The following is a 23,417-nucleotide window of genomic DNA, read 5'->3' on the forward strand; positions in this document are numbered from 1 at the left end:
AATAAATATGTACTAACAAGTTAAAAGTATATAAAGGAAAATTTCCTTAAGTTTTAGTTGCAAAATATTTATTATAAGAAAGTTACAATATTTACCTTGGTATCTACAGTTTTGAACAGTATTAAGTAGCCATATACTGCCACCTAGTGGCTACATCTGCATGTACAGCCTGACTGGCACCTGGAAAGAATTTCACATTTAAGCCACTATCCACTAAAAGGGAATACCTCTATGTCCATCCTTCCATTCATACATCCATCCTTCTATCTCAATTCAGCAACTGAATCCTGAACAGGAATGTAAATACACAGGAAAAATAGGCAGTAAAGCTAAAGTATTTTATTAATAATTTATTGTCAGTAAGAAAGACTGGCTAATGATAGTTTTCAGTAAAAACCTTTACAAGACCATTGCATCACAAATATACAGACACTATAAAAACCGTGTCATGGTGGTTTTGGTACTAAACAGGTATGCAGAAGGTCCCCATTACACTTTCCAATAATGAAAAATGTTTATAATTCTAAAATACAGCAACGCATGTAAGACATGTCCATGTATCAGATCTTTCCTCATTCTATGTACAGCTAGAAATGAATGACTATATTGAAATGTATTAATGAAATATACTTCTGTGGAAAAGACATACAGTGAAACCCTGGTTATATTAAAAAATCAGGGTGCTAGGTAATGGCACTAACACCACCAAAATTCAATTTAAAACAAATGCACAAAATATCTTGAAAATCTAGTTAAAACTATGAAAAATCAAATCTGTACATAAAATTTACAAAAAAAGACAGGAAAATTAAAATAATCAAATCTATATAAATACATGAATCATGCTAACAAGATGGTAGGACTGATTTTCGTTTCATTATTTTAACACAGACAAATGTAAATACCAAAAGATGTTCAGAAATGGCACAGCCAAGGAAAACCTCACCCAGTTACAGTAGGTTAGGACACTGGAAATGGCTAATGTCAAGAGGCGTGGGAGCCAGTGCAGCCATGCCCATTTCAGCTCGCCAAAAAAAGCGCTGAAGCACTGCCGCGGAGAACAATGCAGATTACTCATATAATCTCTAGGTTTGTTAAAGTCCAGGCACTTTGGGGGCAGTTGAGCGTCAGACTTCCGTGTGCTGCTGGGAGTCCAGCGGAGGGACTGTCACCTCTTCAAAGTGGCCGTCGTCTCCACTCTCATAGTCACTCATCATGACCTCAGACTCCACTTCACAGCACGCTGACACGTCGGAGCAGGAAGCTGTGGAAGCGTACACAGACATGGGCATGTTTTCTACAGTGGGGGCTTCAAAGTTTCTTTGATACCCTGGAGGGTAAGGGGCATAGGGTTCTCTACAAGTACTATTCTCACCAGTGCCTTTTTTTTGAGGTTCAGACATATCGATGGGGTAGAAATTGGGCAAATACTGATTCAGGTTGAACCTCTGCCGGTTTCTTGATGAAGAACCCAAACTACCTGCAGCAGGCATGTCTCTAGGAGGGTGTATGGATTCAAACTGATCGCTGAATTCTGGAGGCAATGGTGGCAGTTCGTCAGGTGCGGGGAAGTCCTCTGGCGGTGGTGGGAAATCACTTTCAATGTCATAACCTCCAGGATAATAGTCTGTATCGATGGCATTTGGATCTGCTGAGTACAGGGGTGTCTGCTCATCAATAACTTCGTAATTGGGGAACTCTTGTATATCGGGCAGAGGAACACTTGGCATCCAATCTGATGTATCCCAGTGATATCCTTGATGGAAGAGAAAACAAAAGATTTCAGTGTGTTTCCTCCTGAGCTCTTCTGTCACAGAAAAAGAGCTCAGTGTATCAAAGACACAAAGATACAAATGCATTTATGATTTCATTCAAAGTCCATCCCTTTGGAAACCCTTTGTCTTTGCTTTGAAGCCATCCCTCTATCCAACCCAGTTTTAAAGACCTCTACGAACCAGGCTCTATTTCTGAAATGTGGACTTAGGGTTTTATGTACACACCTACCATTCAAGGAAACAGAGTTCTAACAGTTCTAGCAGTATACTAGCATCTATATTATGTGCATTTTTCTACAAATGATTCCAATCATCTTTTCAACTTTTCTTCTATAATTTAGAACCCATTGCTCTATATGAAGAAAAGTATTAGTTCAGTTTTAGGACATCAGTAAATAAGTTTGTCCTTTTAGAAAGGAGGAGTCTATACCAAGTAAAATATCAAATTTACTTGGTCTGCACTACTTGTCATTAAAAAAACCTAATTAATGCAACTTTTTAAAATAATGAAAGTAACCTTTAGCATGCTGAAATTTAGAAAATAAACTTCCTTTATAATAATGCAATATAGTTAACATTAAAAACCACTATTTTTCATTAGCTCTAAGTAAGACAACAGATTACCTTAATATAGCTACATATCAAAGCATGCCTCTAAATCAAGCAAAATACAATCAAACAAGCATTGCAAGATATAACAAAATTTTGATAGAGTATATCAATCTTTGTTACTTTTAAAAGGACTAGGGATCATTTTAGACTATATAAAAGCATCACTATTAAAAAAAAAAAAACCTTCCAATTTAGGAACAGTTTTTTTTTTTTCTCCTTAGGATTTTTTAAATCCTTTGGTAGATAGGAAAAGGTCAAGCAGTACGTGTTTAGAATGCAGCGCACAAACAACCACGTACGTAGTTACTGCTGCAAACACTGAGCAACCAAGTGAAGCAAGTCAGCACCGGGGTCACATCTTTACCAATTGTTTTTAGTGAGTATCAATGAACAACTGGCATGCATAAGTCACCTCTTGGTTTGCTGAGGTCAGGAGCAGCCAAAGATTCTTTTGGTGGCACAGTAGAAAGAAAAGAAAACATTCATAATTAAAACAGATGACGGCTGAAAGGCAATAAAGATAAGTACACAGTACAATGTAAACTGTTTATAAAGGCCCAGTCAGCCATATACCACGTCTTTAAGCCATTATCTACGAAAATTCCAAATGGCTGAGAAACTTATGTAGCACAAATAAAATGGGATATGGAAGTGGAGCAAAAAGATGGGTAATGGCCTAGAGACTTCATCAGAAAACTCAAATATTATTTTACTTTCTTTTCATTGTTTCTGATAAAAAAAAGCTGAAAATAGAATTTTCCTAGGAATAATTAAAATAAAACCTACAGGCTCTAATAAAATGTAAATTAATCAGGTTACTGAGGTGATAATCCAAATACACCTAAAGCTACACAATGTACACATACTTTACACATTACAACCTTCAAAAGTACATCAAATTCAGAGAAATTCAAGAACAAACTTAGATACTTAAAGATAGACTAAAAGCTGAAAATCTCTCCAGATCTTATCCATTTTGAGTATGATTTTATATTTACACTGTTAACCCTTCCCTAAAGAGAGCACTGGCCACGTTTATTCCTTCCCAATCTGAAACTACACTTGCTCTGCAGGGCCTCTCCCGCATTTCTGCAGAGCTCTGCACGAGGCAGAGGACAGGCATGCAAAGCTACCACCAGGCAGGGACACTGATGGCCACCCGGGCTGTGCTTCAGCTTCCTTCTTTGAAATGGGGTGAAAATCCCTTAGAGTTGTTATGCAGAGCAAGCACTAACTGCTAGGTACAGTTAATAACTGTGAAAGTGGAAATCACGGGTAGAAATATGGTAACTTCAGTGATCTGCTAAACAAGGCCAATGCTTTCTATACATTCTATAATGTTCTTGAAGACACACGGAATAAACCAATTTAGAACAAATAATATTTGATTGATACTTCTCTCCCAGAAATTTAAACAAAAAACTGAAGAGACTGTGGTTGCTCTAAAAATCAACTTCCATAGAGCTTTTAAAAAGTCTAACAAAAAAATGTAGTAATTCCCCTTTAAAAAATCAGTTTTTGTTATTAAATAGGCAGTGGATAATTCTTAACATTTAAGCTAGCTTTCAACTTTAAATTTATACTTCTTGCATATGCCAAAAAGTATTTTTCAATGAAGGAGACTGCAAGGAGGAGCTGTTTAAATTCTGCTTCTTTAAACTCCAATAAGACTTAAGATATTGGAAGGTCATCATGTTAAAACTAAAATTCACCAGACAAAACACAGATAACTTTCCGATTCACCGAGGAAAAACATGGTTCTCAAGAAAGTAAGCGTGAGCCTCACCAGTCACTGTGATCAGCACTGGCACCGAGCCCCAGCCCATCACGTCTGCACGAAACCTTCCCTTCTTCCCACTTAAATCTTGACAGCACGTATGTCTTAGCAAAAAGCATCCTGGAGCTTTCTGGTGATAACATCCCTACTCCTGACGGCCTATGCAAGTAGCTGTGGAAATGTGATTCCCTAGACCAGGAAAATCAGAACTGGGGACTTGTTAAAAATGCAGACTCTGAAGGCCCAACCGAGACCTACTGGACCAGAAACTCTGGTGCTGGGAACTAGAAATTAGACTTTTAACACACCCTCCAGGGATCTGATTTAGACCGCAGTTTGACAACTCCTAGCCTACGCCTTTCACGTGTGATTACCCCCAATTGCCATGCACTAATAAAGGACTAATTTAATTTAAAATAATTTGAGAAGGTGGTCAATGTTTTTTTCTTGAAATTTCAAACAGACAACACCTCATATTAAATGATTTTCACTAAACCAAATTTGAAAATATACTTTTACCATGTTCCCCCATTTTCTTTGATCATACAAGGGAAAAACAAAAGTGAAGAATCAGCTATAGGTAATGTGGTATTACTATGAAGAGGATTTCTTATATTAAAAGAAACTTCAGGTAGTTACAATTAACTTCTTTATATTATACCACGTAAGATCCTAGGGGTACCTCTGGATGTCTATGTAAATCACTACAAATGGGAAAAAGTAACAAAAAGACATACATATAAAGAAATATTTTTGTGATGTACTGGTATTATGAATATACACACCTGCACAAAATAAAAGTACTCAACCCGCACAGAACCAACCACAAATTATTTTGTATAACATTACGACAGGCATAAGCACAGTACTCTAGTGACACAGTCACTATAGAACACACACACAAAGCACAGGCATTTATGACTATACCTTCTTTATTCACCGTGTCAACGACAGCATTGACAAGGTGTATTACAGTCACTATGGAAGCTTGTAAAAAGGTATAAAAGGAGTCAATTAGGAAAATCTTCAGTTAGAAAACAGTGCACGAAACAGAATTTCTTTATATTATACAATTCCCACCTCATAACCTAGAAACGTGAAGTCAGGGCTTTAATATAACTACATACTATCATTAGGCATGACTCCTGCACCCTGACAGTGACACGTCTCAGAGACTTTTCTAATCAAGCTACATATTTGTTATTATTAATTGAAGGAGTAAAGTAACCATATTTTATTGGAATTTAGGAAAAGATTTTTTAGCTATGAAGTTTTTCACAATAACAATTGTGGATTGTGTCAGGTCAGAACAACTCTTATTTTATAACATCTCATGGGCAAAAGACCTTCCTTCAAAGAATAAAATCCTTGGCAAGCCACCCTTCTGGCTCCATTTAATGAACTCTTACATTGTCCCCGGAAAAAGAAATTTGAGGAGATACATATGCAATATAAATACAAAAATGCTTTTGTCCCTGCCCTATTTGCTCCCACTGCAAATTTTGTCTTTTTGCAAATAGACTAATAGCTGGTGAACAGAGAAGTACATACTGTTTGGCTGTTTCCTGTGTAAATTCCTTTGTCATTTGTGTATCACGCTATTTTAAAGCACTTATGCCAAGGATGATACGTATGCATGTGGTGGGCAGAAGGATGGCCCTCAAATATGTCCATGTCCTAATCCTGGGAGGCTGTGACTATGTCACCACACACGGCAAAAGGGAGTTTGCTGATGTGATCAAGGACCTTGAGATAGGGACTTTCAAATTATCAGGGTGACTTAAAAGGGGAATATCTGTCCCAGCTATGGTTGGAGGGAGCTAATGAGACATAAGAATGATCAGTGAAATGCAATGTTGCTGTCTTTGGAAGGCAGAAGAAGCCATGAGTCAAAGAATGTGGGTACCTGTAGAAACTGGGAAAAGTTAAGGGAATAGGTCTTTCCCTTGAATTTCCAGAAGAGAATGCAGTACCACTGATAGCTTGAGTTTAGCGAAACACACACGCTGGCCTCCTAAACTACAGAACTATAAAAAGATAAATCTATGTTGTTTTAAGCCACGAAGTTTGCGGTTAATCTGTGACAATAGCCTCAGCAAACTAGTAATACAATGCAAGTACAGACTCCGAACAAATTTTAAGACTAAAAATGATTAAATTATAATGATTACAATAAAATAAAAACAACTCTGTATATATGTTTTTTTTCCTCACACTGTGTTATCTGGCAATTAATTTTCATAACTAATTTGGCTATAACTTATTACAAGCACTCAGGAGGATAATTAAAAAGAATGATATTTCAAAAAAAGGAACTACGAAAAGAAAAAAAAGCCTAACAAAATTCTGAATGTATTGATGAAGAACATTCAGGGGCTTAGATATAAATTATTACATAAACTGGCAACAGGAACTTCCTAGAATTAAAACTAATGAAAGAAATAATTCTTTCTTCTTGTTGGTTTAACAAGTAAAGCTATATCCATACACTCCATTACTAAGAAATACAGGTATACTTTGATATCATAAGGAATGGAATACACCTAGGGCATCTTTAGTTTGGCAAAGCACTCTGCAATGTATCATGGACTTACAACTATATGTATGCAATGTACCGTGGACTGTATTCCTCTAGATCAAATAATTATTAGTGAGTTACTTCTATCAATAAAATATTTGAGATATGGAAACACATTACATTTTTATGCAAAAAAAATTGCCATTAAACTTACTAATTCTGAGATTTAAAAATTTCTGCTAGAAATTTACTTTATTGTGTTACTGAACATTGATAATTTTCCCTACTGGGATGTGTTAATCTGGTGAAGCTAGTTATCAATGCAATTTACCTTATATAATCAGACAAACATAACTGGTGCCAAAGATCCCACTGTCAAACTTTCTTCATTAGAAATATAATCCAACTTACTAGCAATCTCTTAAACTGTGCTCTCAGTCAGTACGCTCTGATCCAAATGGGAGCTGGGGCCGCAGTGGGGTTGAGGGAAGAGACAAATAAAACCTTGTAATACCAGAGGTGCTACCGAGATCGAACATTTCAGACTATCACATCTCTTCTTAGAGCGCATGTGAGAGTGTATGTATTGTGTGGTCAAGAAAGCTGTTACAAGGATTTTTGAAAATCCCACAAAACTTCCACAACATTTACTGTTGTGCAAAAAAGTCAACACAGGATTAATCAGATAGAAATGATCTTTCAATTAACTAATGTTCTTCCCTATTACTGACAAATAGCTATAGTTCCAAACACCTATTCATTAAGAACACTTTAAGTATTTTCCCCAGTAGATGTTCATGCAAATATGTACAAGGTACTGCTTAAAAGTGGTCCAAGTGAAGTATGAAAATCTGTGGAGACTTAATGAGGCGACCGACCTCGTGCATGTAGACTGTGATGCCACACTGTGAGCAGCACGGTGCACAATGAGCAAGCGACACACAGCATCTCCACATCCCTTCCACTCACCATTGTCGTCACACGACTCAGACTGGAAGGAGCTCAGGGACTGCACTTCAGACAGGCTTTCCCGGGCACTGTATGGCTGAGAGGGCTTTTCCTCCAGAGGTTTCTTGGAAAGACAGGGATCAAGATCCACCACTTTAGCTAAAAGGAAGGGACGACAGGCAAACATGAAGTTCCATGAGGGCCAAGACTGCTCCATTTACTGCTGAGTTCTGATGCAAAGCAAGCATTAGTGAACAACGGCCTGAGCTTTATTTAATAAAGATTGAAAGAGAGAAATATCTCAAAAACACACACACACACACCCCACACACAAAACAAACAAACAAACAAAAAAACCCTACATATATTCTTGGAGATTCATGGAACAGAAATTCCCCATAAACATGCCTATGGATATCATTAGACAATAAAGGATATTAAAATTTTGTTTTAAAATGGCATATATAAGCTTTTTTGTTTTTAAAACATCAAATATACGTTAGGCCACTGATAGAAATACCTCCATTTTCTCTGGGCATATTAAAAAAAATCCTAGCATGAAAACACCCTGTTTCCAATTATTTTTTTGTCATAAGCTCAAAAAATTATAGTTGAGCAGCTATATCCATTATAAAATTAAATGATCTCTCTAGAATATTAACTGAAACATGACTAGACTAAATTCCTTAATTAAAATATCACAGGCACAATGCTCAGCCAGCACTCAAGACATCCAAAAAAGTTTCAAATCAGAATACGGATTTCATATTTTGAGTATATTTATCTCTACCAAAGACTCCACATTTTGACTTGAACCCCAGTAGCTCTGGCAGAACTTGCAACCTCACTGTTTATCTCAGTGGCATTATAGTGAGATGAAAAAGTCGCTCTTACTGTCATAGTCAAAGTCCCAGCTAGGCTTCTGTATGGAGTCACTGTCAGAAGGGGAGTTAGAAGGAGGTGGGGGAGGCAGGTTTGGGGCCACGCTGCAGACAGCCACTGCTTTTCGGTGTCCATGCCCAGACTCAGGGTTAAAAGTACTGAATTCGGGATGCTCTGGGATAGCAGATCCTTCAAAGGAATTTCGGTCCAGATTGTTTCTAGAGTCACTTGGAATGCTTGGAGTGTAGGAAATAGGACGGACAGGCACCTGGGGTGGTATGTCAGAGTAAACGTTCTTATTTAATTTTGAATCAAAATACGGTCTTTGCAAGAAAGCTGTGGTTGGTCCCAAGTGTTTGTCTTCAGGTTCAGCCTGGTGTTTCTTCTTTCGACTAATCATCTTGCGGCAGAGGACAAACATCACCACCAGTAAAAATATCCCTGCTATAAAAACAATAATTCCTATTCCTTCTGCCAATCCGATATTCCATGGGGTGGACACATATTCATTGGGAGCAGCATCCTCACAGTGTCTCCCCCTATACTCGTGGCTGCAGTTGCAGTGATAGGAGCCATGTGTATTCTCACAAAGGGCTCCATTCCGGCAGGGGTTTCCAGCACATTCGTCAACGTCACTCTGACACCTGCCAAGAAAGCCAAGAGTGAGGCGAGAACCTTGCAATATACATCAGACTATGCCAGGCTTGTAATCCTTAGAGATTAAAGACTAATTCATTCTTAACAAGACATGCCAAAAACAAAACCAAACATAAAACAAGTAGAAAACATAATTATCAAATAATAAATAACAACAGAAAATCTTTTGTGGAGTAATCATTTGATTACATGCTTTCAATGTATATTTGGGAGACAAACATATCAAGCCAACATTTAATTGCCGTTTTTCTAGATTTCAACAGACTACTAAATCAACCTCACTGCTTAGACATCAGTTTATTTCTGAGATGGTACACTGGAAACTCCTCCAACAGGCTGGATGAAATGTCTAAGAAAATGGTTCTGTTTGGGAATATAACAGTTCCGTAATACATGTGAAAGGACAGAAAACTCTATGTTTTCTACTTTAAAATATTATTTCCTGTTGAAAACCTTCCTGGGCTCCTCACCTTTCCAGAATAATTCATAAGCAAGGCCCTTCTGCCTTTCCAAGCAGGGCCGTATTTTCCACCTGTGCAGATCTACCTGCTCCTTCTCAAACCCTTCCTCCTCCTCCTTTAATAAAACTTATCTAGTTACTATCCCTGACACTCACCTGGTATGAAAATTCTGTTTACCAATACATTTTTGTCAAATTTATTACGAGCATTCATTAACTAGAATTAGGAAAGTCAACTTATGAACTAAGGTGATATGACTGATGGCAAAATTATGGGTTACAGCCACTACCAGAGCAAAACTACATGGATACCTGTAGGCAGGGCACCAAAGGCTGTCTAGTAAGACTGATGGTGAAGGTGTCTCTCAGTGTGCTGCACTAGGTCCGGATAACATGCACTGAGGAATGTTCTTAACCGAACTGGTGAAAGTGTAAGGGTAAAATGGCATCTGGAACTAAAATCTCTCATCCACCCCCCTTTCAAGGTATACAACAGGTTCCCCCATGCCTCACTTTCTTCATCTGGAAAATAATAACCACCTCTTAGGATTACCAAAAATAATGAGAGAATTGAAAAAGATTTGTAAATGCTGTATAAATGTTAGTTATAGCACATTATGAAAAAAGTCAATCATCATCATCCTCAAAGGTGAATGGGTAGAGACCCACAGGTGTCTGCTTAAAAAACAAAATCATCATTCCACTCATTGCACAAACATGTGCTGCCTGCAAGAACCCATACATTATGTTTATAAATAATAGCTGCAAAGTACAGAAGCAGATTTTTCAAGTATTATATGTATATTACCCATTCATCTGCTTGATATTTTCTTTTTATTTTAGAGTGAAGAGATACATTATATAAAAAGCCAGTATGAGGATTATCAAATTTTGAAGCAACGTGGTCCAAATTAATGAAGTGTTGTTGTATCTGCTAATCAACACGACACGACAGAAAGTTATTGATACAAATCTTGAAAAAACCACTTACCTTTCTCCCCTAAAACCTGAATCACACTGACAAACAGCACCATCCAAACTGTCAAAACACGTTCCACCATTTTTACAGGGCTCATCTTTGCAGTATGGACTAAGCTGGCACCTGAAGAATAATGAAAAATGAGCATAAACCTCATGATTCTATTGCAATTAAATATAGCAAAACAGAAAACATTAACAGAATATAGAGACCTTTTACAAGTACAATTACATGTTTAAAAATTTCACACTATAATTACGAAAATTAGTGAAAATACACATACCTCTGACCAGTATATAATCCTCTACACTGGCAAACAAAGTCTCCATTGTCCACAACGCATGTCCCACCGTAGAGGCATGGATTGGAGGAACACGGATTGACGCTCAACTCACAGTACGTCCCTATGTGTAGGGCACTGCATTTGCAGTAATAACCTAAACGGGCAAAAACGAACAAAAAATCTTATTCATATCTCATAAAACAGTGTTATGATATTGGTTTTTACCTTTAAGTTATGTTTAAAGGAAGAGTTAATCGTCCAAGATCTGTGAAAGCTGGTAAAATTCCCACTCTCTCTGGGTAGAAAGTTGTCAGTATCAACAAGCCTTCCACTGCTGGTATACTCAAAGCACAAAGAGTTGAAGAGAGAACTCACTTAGCTTTAGCTCATCATTTTATTTAGGATGATCGGGTCAAGCATAGAGAGAAGAAAAAAAACAGTTCTCTGAGTGACCAAGTACAGAGACAAGACTACTTAACATCTCAAATTCAATGCTCACAAGCATTCAAGGATTAAATGAGATAATGAATGTGGAAAGCACTTTGAAGACTACAAATTACCATTCATTTAAAAAAGGAAATCTCTTAGTATATGTAAGAAAGGAGATCATCACACTTGTCTGAATGTCAACTCTATTTCCTGAAGGCTGCAGGTAGAGCAGCAGACCATTTCCAACTATCTACCTGCCTTTGGGAAACGCGGCAGCATGGTGCTTCCCATGGTACTATTTTTTGGCCAAAGAAATGTGGCATTCCGGGCTTAGGGCTTTAGGCGCCAGTGCACGGCTGCCACGTACCTTTCCTCCTGCTTTGGGGATCATGGTAGCACATTTCAAGAAAATGCCTCCCTTAGCTTCATCCCTAAGCTTTTCTTGTGTTATGCCACTGAGATTTTCAGAGTGTTAGTGTGGGAATAACGTGGCCTACTCTATGCATGTAGTATGCATATACGCTTTCCAAAGAAAACAGTAGAAAACCAAACCTTTTGAAATCCCACTTAAACTATTTGATTTTTTGCTCTATTAATTATAGTAAGCTCTATTTAGCACGACTGCTGTTTTCCTAACTATATTCTATTACTGGTAAGTGGCCTGAAAGGAGTCCAGGATATAAAGGCAACAGAGTACCCCACTGGGCCAGGGCTTCAAAACAGACAGATAGGGCAACACTTCAGGAGGGGTTCAAGGCCTTCTGGCAAGTCATGCTCCCATCTCTTATTGCTAGCAAGACTCTAGCAGTCCCTCTGTGCTGAACTATTGGATAAAAAAAGAACCAAGAAGAACTAAGCGGTACTAACTCTAAATTCCCCTGGATCAACCAAGGAGGTGGAAGAAGAGTTCATTGTTAGCTGTGGTTTGCCTGTGGTGACTGGTGCAGAATGAGACGTTTACAGAAACATCCTGCTCAAGCCCCTGAGAAGTGACTGCAGTCAGCAGTCAGAGAAACTTTCTTCAGCCCAGCTGCTGGGAAGAAGCCAAAGCCCTGCTCTATTCTATACACACTACTGGACTCCAACACTGACTGCAATATCTGACAATATTATTTGAATAAAAAGCCAAACCTATTTGGGGAACTTCCTCTTAAGTGTATGCAAGTATGACATTTTAAAGATTAAAACATTACGTAGCCTACCTCCACTAGGTGATGGATTGCAAATGCCTCCATTCTGACAAGGGTTACTCGAGCAGTCTTCTGTAGCTGTTAGTAGGCACCCAGGAGACACATCCACCGACTCTTCAATGTGTGCATAGCTTCTTGGTTTGCTATTTAAGGGGAGCTCCTGCCCATTCAAATAAATGGAGTCCATACAACCCCTGAAACCATTACCAACTTGGGGGCTTCTTCCATGCCTTGTTCCTTGCTGACGGATGTGGCCACCAAAAAACACATGGTTATCCAGGTTCAGGGTTTTCAGAGTCCCTGGGGCTGTGCCCGATGCAGTGTGAACTTGGTCTAGAACCAATCTAGCATAGTTTCCATTCACTTCAAGAGATACTGCATGCCACTGCCCATCGTTGACTTGAATGCTTTGGACAGAGACAATTCCAGGGCCACTTCCACAGTCAAATTTGTATTGCAGTCGTCCATTATGAATCTATGATAAAAACAATTACTATTCACATCACTCTTATAGAACCTTCAATTATTAAAAATCTATAGAAGAGGTATGTTTGGAGAATGAAGGTAAAAAGAAGGAAGTCTTGTATTTAAGTACTACAGAGCATATACCCATTTGTCCATTGTACAAATAATAAAAATGGATCATTTAGGTGTATCAAGTTCAAGTGCCAATGCACATCCAAAAAGCATCATGGAAGTGACTAATGATTAACTGAACCCACACACAGAGCATCAGGTAATATCAAAAGTCAAAACTGAATTACGTTTTTAAAAAAAAAAGAAAGCAGGCAAGATAATTACTACTTCAAGCATATGTAGGATGTCTCTATGAACTCTCTATAACATGATTAAGATATAATATCATCTACAGTTTGAATGTTAACTGTCACATCCCTAAAAATGTTTGTAAAAAACAGAATTAAGTCTCTATGTCACTGCATAGCATAAAGAGAGCTCTTCAACCCACAAAGTCTATAACTTGTATAGGTATTAATGAACTATTTAAATGTGGAATTCAACCATTTCACTTACTTTATTGTTTTTTTAATGGACAATCTGAACATAAAATGGAATTTATATTTTTAAAGTCTTCTATGATCTGAGGTACAAAACTATATAAACACATACCTCCAAGATACTGTAGTCAGTTCCTCGAGCATACATTACAACTGCATGAGAAGAATAGGTTCTGAGTCTCATTGACAATTTCATCTCTAGTTTGTTTTCATTTTCCATTAGACGATATTTCACAAAGCTGTTTCCAGTAAATGTTATAGATGAACTTCCTGTGAATCACAAAGAGGCAAAAATAAATCAGAATCAAGTTTAAGCGTATTTTTAAAAGCATGATTTCTACTTCACCCCCCGAGACTGGTCTAAGTTTATATTTAAGAATTATAACATTATAAAAATTCAATTCCAAGGAAAAATGCCAATTTGCTTAATAAATAGCACAGCATAACTGGCTCTCCATTTGGAAAAGAATAAATTAGACTGCTACATCACAGGGAAATGAACTCTAAAATGAAAGATCTAAATATAAAAATGTTCAGTATGAAGTTAGCAGAAGACAACTTCAGAAAATAGTTACATAGACCCCTATGTGGTTTGAGAAAACTTCTTTAGCAAAATATAAACAATCCCCATCCCCCAAAGATGAAAATGGTATCAATCCCCAGAGATGGAAATTGTTATGTAATTATGCAGAATTGACTAAATAAAAATTAGATTTCAAAATGACAAAAGATACATTTAACAAATCAAAAGATCAATAACATACAGAGAGGAGAAAAAGAACTCTACACATTAACACTAAGAAACAGATAAATAACCCAGACAATCAAACAAATCATATGGACAGGCAAGCCATATGAGAGTAAATGCTAATAGGCAATGAACAAATGAAAAGACAATTTTCACAAGTAGCCAGAGAAATGCAAATTAAAATAATAATTAGATTCATTTTATGGCCATTACATGCAGAGAGGAATTCATTTTTTAATGGGAAATCTTCAACACTGGCAAGAGAATGGTGAGAATGAAACCTTCATACATGACTGGAAGAAATAGAAATTGGCACAACTTTTTGGGAAACTAACAATGATATCTTCAAAAATTTAAAATGTAGTTAATCTTTGACACAGAAAATCCTAGTCTAAGAAAGAATCTATTATAGAGATTTGAAAGCACTAATATGTAAAGATACATGGATAAAGATTTTTTTAACAGAAACATAAGAACTTGAATCTTTATACGTAAGGAAAATGTTGACTAAATGATGGTACAGCCATGCTAGAAAATACTGTCCAGCCAGTAATAAGAATTAGGGTTACAGGTATTGGCTTGGAAGGATGTCCTTAATGTACTGCCAGGTGGAAGAAAAAAGCAAGAGGTAGAGAACTGTGTGAGGCATGACAATCTTAAGTTTTTTTTTTTTAAAAGGAAGCAGATGAGAAAAAGGAAAAATAAACCTGTACCCACAAGGCTATCTATTTAGCTATGTTTATCTAAGCATTAATGATACAGAAGGAGGAATGCCAAATTATGAACTAAGGGGTATACTGTTATAAAACAGGAAAGAAAAGTTACTATTATCATTATTCATACCTACATTTGAATTGTTATAATAAACATACTTTGCAGTATTTTTTGACTCAAAGATGAAAATTATAAGAAATGGAAGAGTTTTTTTAAATAATAAAAGAAAGCCATTAGACTCTCACCTGCGCACTGACCAAACTTGCCTCCAGGGCAGACACAGGTGTATTTCTCCTCTCTGGGATCAGTGATACATTCGGATCCCTCAGGGCATGGATTGTCTTCACATCCAAGGTGGAGAGGGGGGCATTTTCCCTCTTTAAAGAAAAGTGGGGAGGGGGAGAGATAATGAACAAAAATATCAAGAAAATGATCTTTAATGTGTAGTCATCAAAGGTTGTACATTAAATACTCTGTAACACCCATCTTCATATATGTATGTGGTTTACCTTTGCAGAGACACACAGCTGTTCTATGGTGGCGGGGAGTCACAAAACTCAGTCTGGCCGTGCTATGTGTTGACATTACATTTTCATCCACAGACACCTTTTCATCACAGAACTTCCAGGGGCAATCCAGTCCTGCACAGAGTTTCTGGAACACATCCAGTATCCTAACACCAATGATTTCCTCAATATCGGCCACGGAAGAATTGATCTTGTGCAGAAGCTGTTTTGTTGAAACCTGGGCACTACCTGATTTCTCTACAAAAAGTAAGACATCCAGATGCGGATGAGGTTCAGAGGGCTGCAAACTAACAATCTGTATGTCGTTCCTCCTCACACCTAAGATGTTCCGTAAAGCTCGCTGGAAGTTGCGCCAGTAGTCACCAACAAAGTCTTCCGGAGTGAGATTGGCAAAGCGGATAGCAATGGTGTGGTTCAACATCTCTTGTGTTATTTGTCTGATATGCACTGTGATGTCAGCCACTGTTGTAAATTTCCCATCTGTTACACTGACGTTGAGAAGGTACTGCCCTATATCTAGCTTTTTGTGTGCTATCAGCTTACCCCCTGTGCTGGAAACAGAGAACAGGTTGTCCATTTGGGGATCAAGACTGTAGGTTAAAGTGTCATACACGTCTTGGTCAGTTGCATGGATCTTCCCAATGACACCACCTGAGTATTCCTCTCCAAAAGCAGTAATGAAAATCTCTAGGGGCAGAATCGCAGGAGGATAGATGCTTTCCTCAATAACCCTAATGTCAATGTGTGTCAAAGAGGACAACTGAGGCTTTCCATTATCTGCCACCTACAAGAAAAAAAAATCATTTTGTCTATATCATTGTTTACAACTTCTTAACAAAAATACATTTACATCATTCAAGTTCTAAGAAAAACTACCAACTGTTAGGTATCTATTTCTCCACAAGAGAAGCACATCAAGGTAAAGGACAAATCACTTCTTTATAGCTCTTAAACTAATTCATACTGAAATTCAGCTCCATCAATGTCTTTGATAAAGTAACCAAATGAATAAATTAGCCCCTCAAAGTACAGTGGGATAAGAATGGGAGGTAGGCCAAAAAAGCCAAAGACCACTACTGTATAAATTGTGTTTTCTCATGAAATATAAGCTGCTCAAATATGGAGGTAACCACACCACACAACTCTTCTCTATCAATATAAAATAAAACAGGCCGGGCGCGGTGGCTCACGCCTGTAATCCTAGCACTCTGGGAGGCCGAGGTGGGCGGATCGTTTGAGCTCAGGAGTTCGAGACCAGCCTGAGCAAGAGCGAGACCCCACCTCTACTAAAAATAGAAAGAAATTATATGGACAGCTAAAAATATATATAGAAAAAATTAGCTGGGCATGGTGGCGCATGCCTGTAGTCCCAGCTACTCGGGAGGCTGAGACAGGAGGATCGCTTGAGCTCAGCAGTTTGAGGTTGCTGTGAGCTAGGCTGACGCCACGGCACTCACTCTAGCCTGGGCAATAGAGTGAGACTCTGTCTCAAAAAAAAAAAAATAAATAAATAAATAAATAAAATAAAACCATGAGGAAAGACTTTAATACCTTAACATGCAGCAAGTAATGATCTTTCACTTTCCTCTTTATGGCAGCTGACGTCAGCAGGACTCCTTGCTGGTCAACGTCAAATGCTTTGTCGTCATTCCCACTCACGATAGTGAAGAAGAAGGGTGGGCCATTGTGAGAAGAATCCTTGTCTGTCACGACCAGCTGCAGCACACTAAAGCCCACTGGCTTGTTTTCCTGCACAGAATTAAAACAAACAAAACAAAAACCTTTCAACACAACCAAACTGATATGGTAAGAGACACACGTGAGTTTTGTATAATATATAAAATATATAGAAAACAAGCCTTATTGCTGCTTTATCTGAAACGAAGAGAGAGGAGAGATGGAGAGGGAGGGGGAAGAGCAGGAGAAGGGAGAGGAGGGAGAAGGACTGGGGGTGGGAGGAGGAGTGGGAGGGAAGAGGAAGGTCAAGAGGGGGCAGCAACAAGTAGGAAAAGCAACGGGTGGCAGAAGATGTGATTAAGAAACAAGCTCTCACTAATCCCAGAACTGAGACTATCTCAAAAGGAGAGATAAAAGCTTGGTTGCATCTTGAAAATGCTCTTCTTTTAATATTGATAGAGACTCCTCTAACTTTATTTTTCCCATTTTTCTACAAAGAAGTCTTTGGAAAGGAAAGATATTTCAAACCCACAACTGAGGCCAAAGAAAGCTCATTTCAAAAGGATTCCTTGAGTCCTGCGGCAACACAGGCAGTACAGATGTACCTGGATAATGACGCTGTAGTTCCCCTGGGAGAAGGCTGGAGCGTTGTCATTGACATCAGACACATCAATGTTCACAGTGGTCGTGTTGACTCGGGGTGGATTGCCATTATCAGAAGCTTGAACTGTGAGTGTGTAACCTGAAATCTTTTCGGGGAAAGACAGAGAAAATGCATGTTCATTTTCACGAGGCCAATGAACAGGGTTTCAATCAGAAGTGTCCTCCTGACAGTCTGGAAGGGCAGATCCCAATTAACTGTCAGCATCTGCTGTGGCCAGCATGTGCGTAATTCTCTAACTTATAAATGAGTGCACTGCAAATAACATGTATTTTCTCAACAGTAAAAGTTATTAACAGGGATTAGGTTCCTTTATGCCCCTCAAAAACTTACTCATTTTGTTAAAGTATTTTATCTTTCAAAATTTGCAGTTCTATTAATGTGTAGTACTTACTAATTAGAAATTAAGACAGAAAAGTAATAACAAATGATTAGAAAAAAAAAGTTAACATATCTCAAATGCTGTTGCTTCGGTAATATGGAAGACAGCCTTCCTTAGGGCCCAAATCTTGCTCTCAGCCAGAAGTACACAGACATTAGCTGTCTATCACACGTGAATGCTCATTTCCAACACCTCAGGACACTCGAGATCACCCTCCCCCTCAATTTCACACTTGGATTGTACTCAGCTGTCTAAATCCCTCAAGATTATCTTTGTGACCTCCTACAAAAGAAATTAAGTAAAGCGAGATAGCTTCTCAGCGCAGTTTCCTATAAAGCTCTCCCTTCTAGATTGAGTGGTGGAAGAAATCAGAAAACTGGCTAAATCCAGAGTATGTTCTGCACAATGTTAGTCCTGTAAGATGCTCTAAGAAAAAAGGGTTCTGAGGACAAATTAGCTTGGGAAACACCATAGGCTACCTCCTCTGCTAGCCCACAATGGGCAGAGGTATATTAAAGAATCTAGGTTCTTTAGTCAAAAATACTAAATTTTATTCTGACCAGCAGTATAATACTAGGCATAACAGTCATGCTTCCTAAACTCTTAGAAAGTCGCTACTCAAAAATAATATGACAGAAAAGAAATTAAAGAGTTAGGACTTTGGTATCTGATCACTATCCCTCCAAATTCCTATAATCTTAGATAGAACCATCATTCTTCTGAAATTGCTTTTTTTTTTTTTTGAGACAGAGTCTCATTCTGTCACCCTGGCTAGAGTGCAGTGGCATCATCATAGCTCATAGCAACCTCCAACTCCTGGGCTCAAGCGATCCTCCTGCCTCAATCTCTTGAGTACCTGGGACTATAGGTGTGCACCACCATGCCCGGCTAATTTTTCTATTTTTAGTAGAGATGGGGTCTCTTGCTCAGGCTGGTCTTGAATGAAATTGCATTATCATCTCCAATGTCCTTCTAATTCCCAAGATGAAGGCTGTCTTCATTTCTCCATAATTTCTCTTACTACCTCTCTGAAGCAGTTCCTGCTCCACTTCCCTTCCTGTCTGTGAGTCTGAGTGGATGGACGGATGGGTGGGTGGATGGATCGGTGGACAGATGGTGGATGGACAGATGGATGTGCAGCCTGGCTTGCCGCTACTCATTGTTCACATCCACCTCAATCCCTCATGTCATTACTGTGATCCTCTCCAAGGGTATTTATTTATCATATCTACATCTCCAGCTTTCGAGTCTGTAAATTTGACTAAAATCTCCAAATAATGGCTGAATGATTCTACTGAATGTACTATTTTCCTTTAAGAACCAGCACATCCAAAACTACGTTCATTAACCACCCCCGCCCCAGCCCCTACAAGCTTATACCTCATGACCTCCCGACTTCTCTTTAATGGGACTTCCCAGTCAAAGCAAGACTGAAGAAAATCAGGTCCCCTCTGACAACACTGCTTTCTATGCAGGGCCATATCTAAGCTTTCTGGATTCTAATTTTTCCTTTGCCAAGTTTCCTCATTTGCTTTTTCACTCAGTTCTCACTGCTGCTCTCCCAACAACTGATTAACTATCACAGTCGTCCCACCTCCCCTGGTCTCTCACTACTCTTAACAGAGCACTTAGACCTACTGTCGTGCTAACCTTCCAAAATGTCTCCTTGAAATGGACAGTCTTCCTTTACTACCCACAGGGGACCGGTTCCAGGACCCGCCCCCAACCCCAACCAAAATCCAGACGCTCAAGTCCCTGATATAAAATGACACAGTATTTGCATATAATCTAGGCACATCCTCCCATATACTTTAAATTGTCTCTAGATTACTTATAATACCTAATACGATGTAAATGACTGTTACACTGTGTTTTTTTATTTGTATTTTTTTTACTGTTGTATTGCTATTTTTTTTATTGTTTTTCCCTTTTTTTTTGGACTATTTTTGATCCACAGTTGGTTGAATTTACGGATGTGGAACTTGAGGATACAGAGGGCTGGCTGGACTTCCTCGGCTCACAAATATCCAGTAATAGCCTAATGCCTACAGCATCAAGTCTAAACCTCTGATCCTGGTTTTCTGTGTGGCCCATATCTGTCTGTAAAGTACCTTTCTATCTCCCTCTACTTCTTGGTATGATTACTTCAGTACAACTGGGTAAAGGGCCCCGAGTCTATTCTTGGCTTCCATCTCCAAGCCTTTGTTCACGTAGTTCCTCACAGGGAATTCCCTTCTCACGATCTCTACGGCTTTCCAACTCCTTGCTATTATGTAAAAACCCAGCTTCCAGCTTCATGAAGTATCTCAGCACATTAAAGCCAACAGTAATTTCTTCCTGAACACAAACTTCGTATTAGTATGGAACATAGTTCCTATATTCTTGAAACTTTCACACTGTAACTGCTTTTCAATATTGCCATCTTGCTCGTCAGTTCCTGAGAAGGCCGGCTCTGCCCTTTGGATACCTCATATCATGTCCAGGAGATACGAACACAAAGCACTTCTATTTATTGATTTGGTAAACAATTTAAACCAAACTTTTCCACTTACTGTTTCCCGGTCTAGAAGTTTGGTCACCTTCACTTCGCCCTTGACAGGGTCAACCGTAAATGGGCTTCCCCGATTGCCATCTATGATGGAGTAGCGGATGTGGCTGTTGGAAGGTCCGTCAGCATCATCAGCCATAACCTAGAAAATCGCACTGCTGTTTAGGAGGGAGCTAAGCCAGGGGCGTACATCTGTTAAACATGTTTTCTCACATTAACAGCTGACGGTTTTATGCAATAATTTATCATAAAGCAGTAATAGATTGGACTAACAAAAGACATTTTAACATCTCCAAAATATTTTCAAATAGGCCACTGCAAAAACTGCATCAATTTTTACTAGAAACTCTTACAAAGATCCAGAAGAAGCAAACTGTAAGGGGAAAAATACACACCGTAATGACAGATTGCTCAAGAACAGCATCTTCACTGATCACAGTCGTGTAGGTGTCCTGGCTAAACACGGGGGTGTTATCATTGATGTCAGTTACGTTAATGTTCACAGTCGCGACATCGCTCAGCGAAGGGGTGCCTCCATCAGTGGCTTCAACAGTTAGGTAATATTCGTGAGAGCTTTCGTAATCCAGATTCTCAATGATAAATATGGCCCCTGTACAGAAAATTGAAGTTATTTCCAGTAGTTTATAACGCCACCACTTTTCCCTACTAGTGACTGAACACTAGTTCAGTAACACTTTCAAACAAATTTAGTTTTCACTTCTAAAGTCTACTCATCATTTACGTATGCTTTCTAATTTCTCAATTCAATAATTAAAAATTAGGAATTTGTCCATCCCCACATCCTTATTTCTTTCTCCTAATTATCTTCCTGATACTCTTCACAATATTTAAATTGCTTTCCCAGACATTACCTATATCTCTGTTAAAAAATGATTACTATCTCAGCTCTTCTAAACCACAGTTCCCTACAAACTTCATTCTAGTTTAATAAATAAAATAAAAACACAAAAATTTTGTTCTGTGCCTTTTAATTTTCTTTCCCTTCTCATAGTTTTTAAAAATAGAGATGTACATCCTTTTATTTAATCTCTAGAATAACCCTCTATTTACATCTTCATGTTTAAAAAAAAATCCCTTTTGACTTAATAATTCCTTGAACATCTTTTCACTTCGTTACAGCCTATCCTATTTAAAAAGAGAATGGGATAAAAAAGCCCTACAAATAATTTTATGACACATATTAAAAATGTTTTAAAATAGCATCATCACACAGCTATTCTTTATCTAAAATAGTCACATAGAATTAAACAGTTTGAATGGAGCACCTTTTTACAATGTTCTAAGACTTATAGCTAATTTAGACCACAGGTTAGCAAGATTATGAAAGTATTTATGCAGTAAGAGTCAATAGTTCCCAAGACTTTTGACCTTTTTGGCAGTCTTTCAAGTGTGATTCAAAGTACTTTCAACTGTTATAAATAACTGCATGATAACAAAGTCAATTTAACGAATTATCAGATGGCCACTATAGAAACTAAGATCAAAGAGGTTGAAACTACTGTTTTACTTAAGAAGTTACTTCCCATGAGTTTGATATGAGAAATAAAAGGAGTAATTACACAAGGTCCTCTACTATTATTCATTCTTATCTTTACTAACTTGGTACACCTTATACCATGATTAAACTATTAGAATGTGATGCTTTAATAAGTTAATTTGCTCAGAGTTTATAACAGATATGCCAGAAATGTATTTTATTAAGTAGAACTACAGTCTGAAGTCTTCTAAACCACTTTCAATCCCAGTTTAAACAACAACTAAAAGAAAACTTAAGATTTATCTTTTTAGAACACTACTGACAGTATGTGGCCTGTCACTTAGAATAAGGTAAAGTGACAAGCAAATCTTTTAGCCTTTTTGGTGGAATAAAGGGCTTCTTCTCATACACATGGTAGGTTACCTGTTTTAGAATCTATGCTGAATTTTCCATGTTCATTTCCACTTATTATTGAGTAGGTGATTTCTGCATTTGCTTCAATATCCCGACTTGCTGCATACACTTGAAGAACTTCTGTTCCAATAAGAATGTCCTCAGACACTGTGGCACCATACTCACGGTATTCAAACACAGGGGGGTTGTCATTTATGTCCAAAACTGACACAATAACACTGCCAGTAGCTGTCAACCTCCTTGGCAAGCCTTGATCTACAGCTTTCAAAGTAAGGGTATATACTGCTTGGAGTTCTCTATCCAAAGGCTTTTCTAATTGAATAATACCAGATAATTCATTAATGGAGAACTGCCCATCAGCAGAGTTCAGCAGTGAGTAGGAAATCTTTCGATTCAATCCTGTCAAGACATGAAATCATGTCAGAAGGCTTTATAGCAAGAAATTTAAACTTATTTTTTTAAAAAAAAAATATAGTGTATATAAAAAAGAAAATGTTAATACACATTCTTTAAAAATTCTTATGATTATGATCTTGAAAAGCAAACTTTTTGGATTAACAATTTACTGACTTAAAACAAACATATATATAGATATATACATATATAATTTCATAGGTATCTGGCTTTTTGAACTATTTTATACAGGAGCCTACGCTATAGTGTCCAGTAGATCTTTAAAAATGTTATCTACTTATTATTTAGCTTCAGTGACAAAGAATTAT

General features: G+C 37.9%; 1 protein-coding gene across 1 annotated transcript in view; it reads right to left on the reverse strand.

Moving 5' to 3' along the window:
* Positions 1-335: 335 nt before the first annotated feature.
* Positions 336-23,417, reverse strand: part of FAT1 (FAT atypical cadherin 1) — a 107,838-nt gene continuing 84,756 nt past the window's right edge. Inside the window, exons 13-26 of the mRNA XM_069493664.1 lie at positions 22,705-23,094; positions 21,179-21,393; positions 20,788-20,925; positions 17,798-17,941; positions 17,067-17,264; positions 15,498-16,299; positions 15,234-15,365; positions 13,639-13,796; positions 12,523-12,985; positions 10,892-11,045; positions 10,621-10,731; positions 8,525-9,156; positions 7,652-7,789; positions 336-1,756 (exon numbers count right to left, since the gene is read on the reverse strand). Coding sequence (XP_069349765.1) covers positions 1,128-1,756; positions 7,652-7,789; positions 8,525-9,156; positions 10,621-10,731; positions 10,892-11,045; positions 12,523-12,985; positions 13,639-13,796; positions 15,234-15,365; positions 15,498-16,299; positions 17,067-17,264; positions 17,798-17,941; positions 20,788-20,925; positions 21,179-21,393; positions 22,705-23,094 — 4,304 coding nt within the window. The 3' untranslated portion in view covers positions 336-1,127. The remainder of the gene's footprint in view (positions 1,757-7,651; positions 7,790-8,524; positions 9,157-10,620; positions 10,732-10,891; positions 11,046-12,522; positions 12,986-13,638; positions 13,797-15,233; positions 15,366-15,497; positions 16,300-17,066; positions 17,265-17,797; positions 17,942-20,787; positions 20,926-21,178; positions 21,394-22,704; positions 23,095-23,417) is intronic.

This window comes from Eulemur rufifrons, chromosome 18 (genome assembly GCF_041146395.1).
Source record: "Eulemur rufifrons isolate Redbay chromosome 18, OSU_ERuf_1, whole genome shotgun sequence".
NCBI classification, from domain to species: Eukaryota; Metazoa; Chordata; class Mammalia; order Primates; family Lemuridae; genus Eulemur; species Eulemur rufifrons.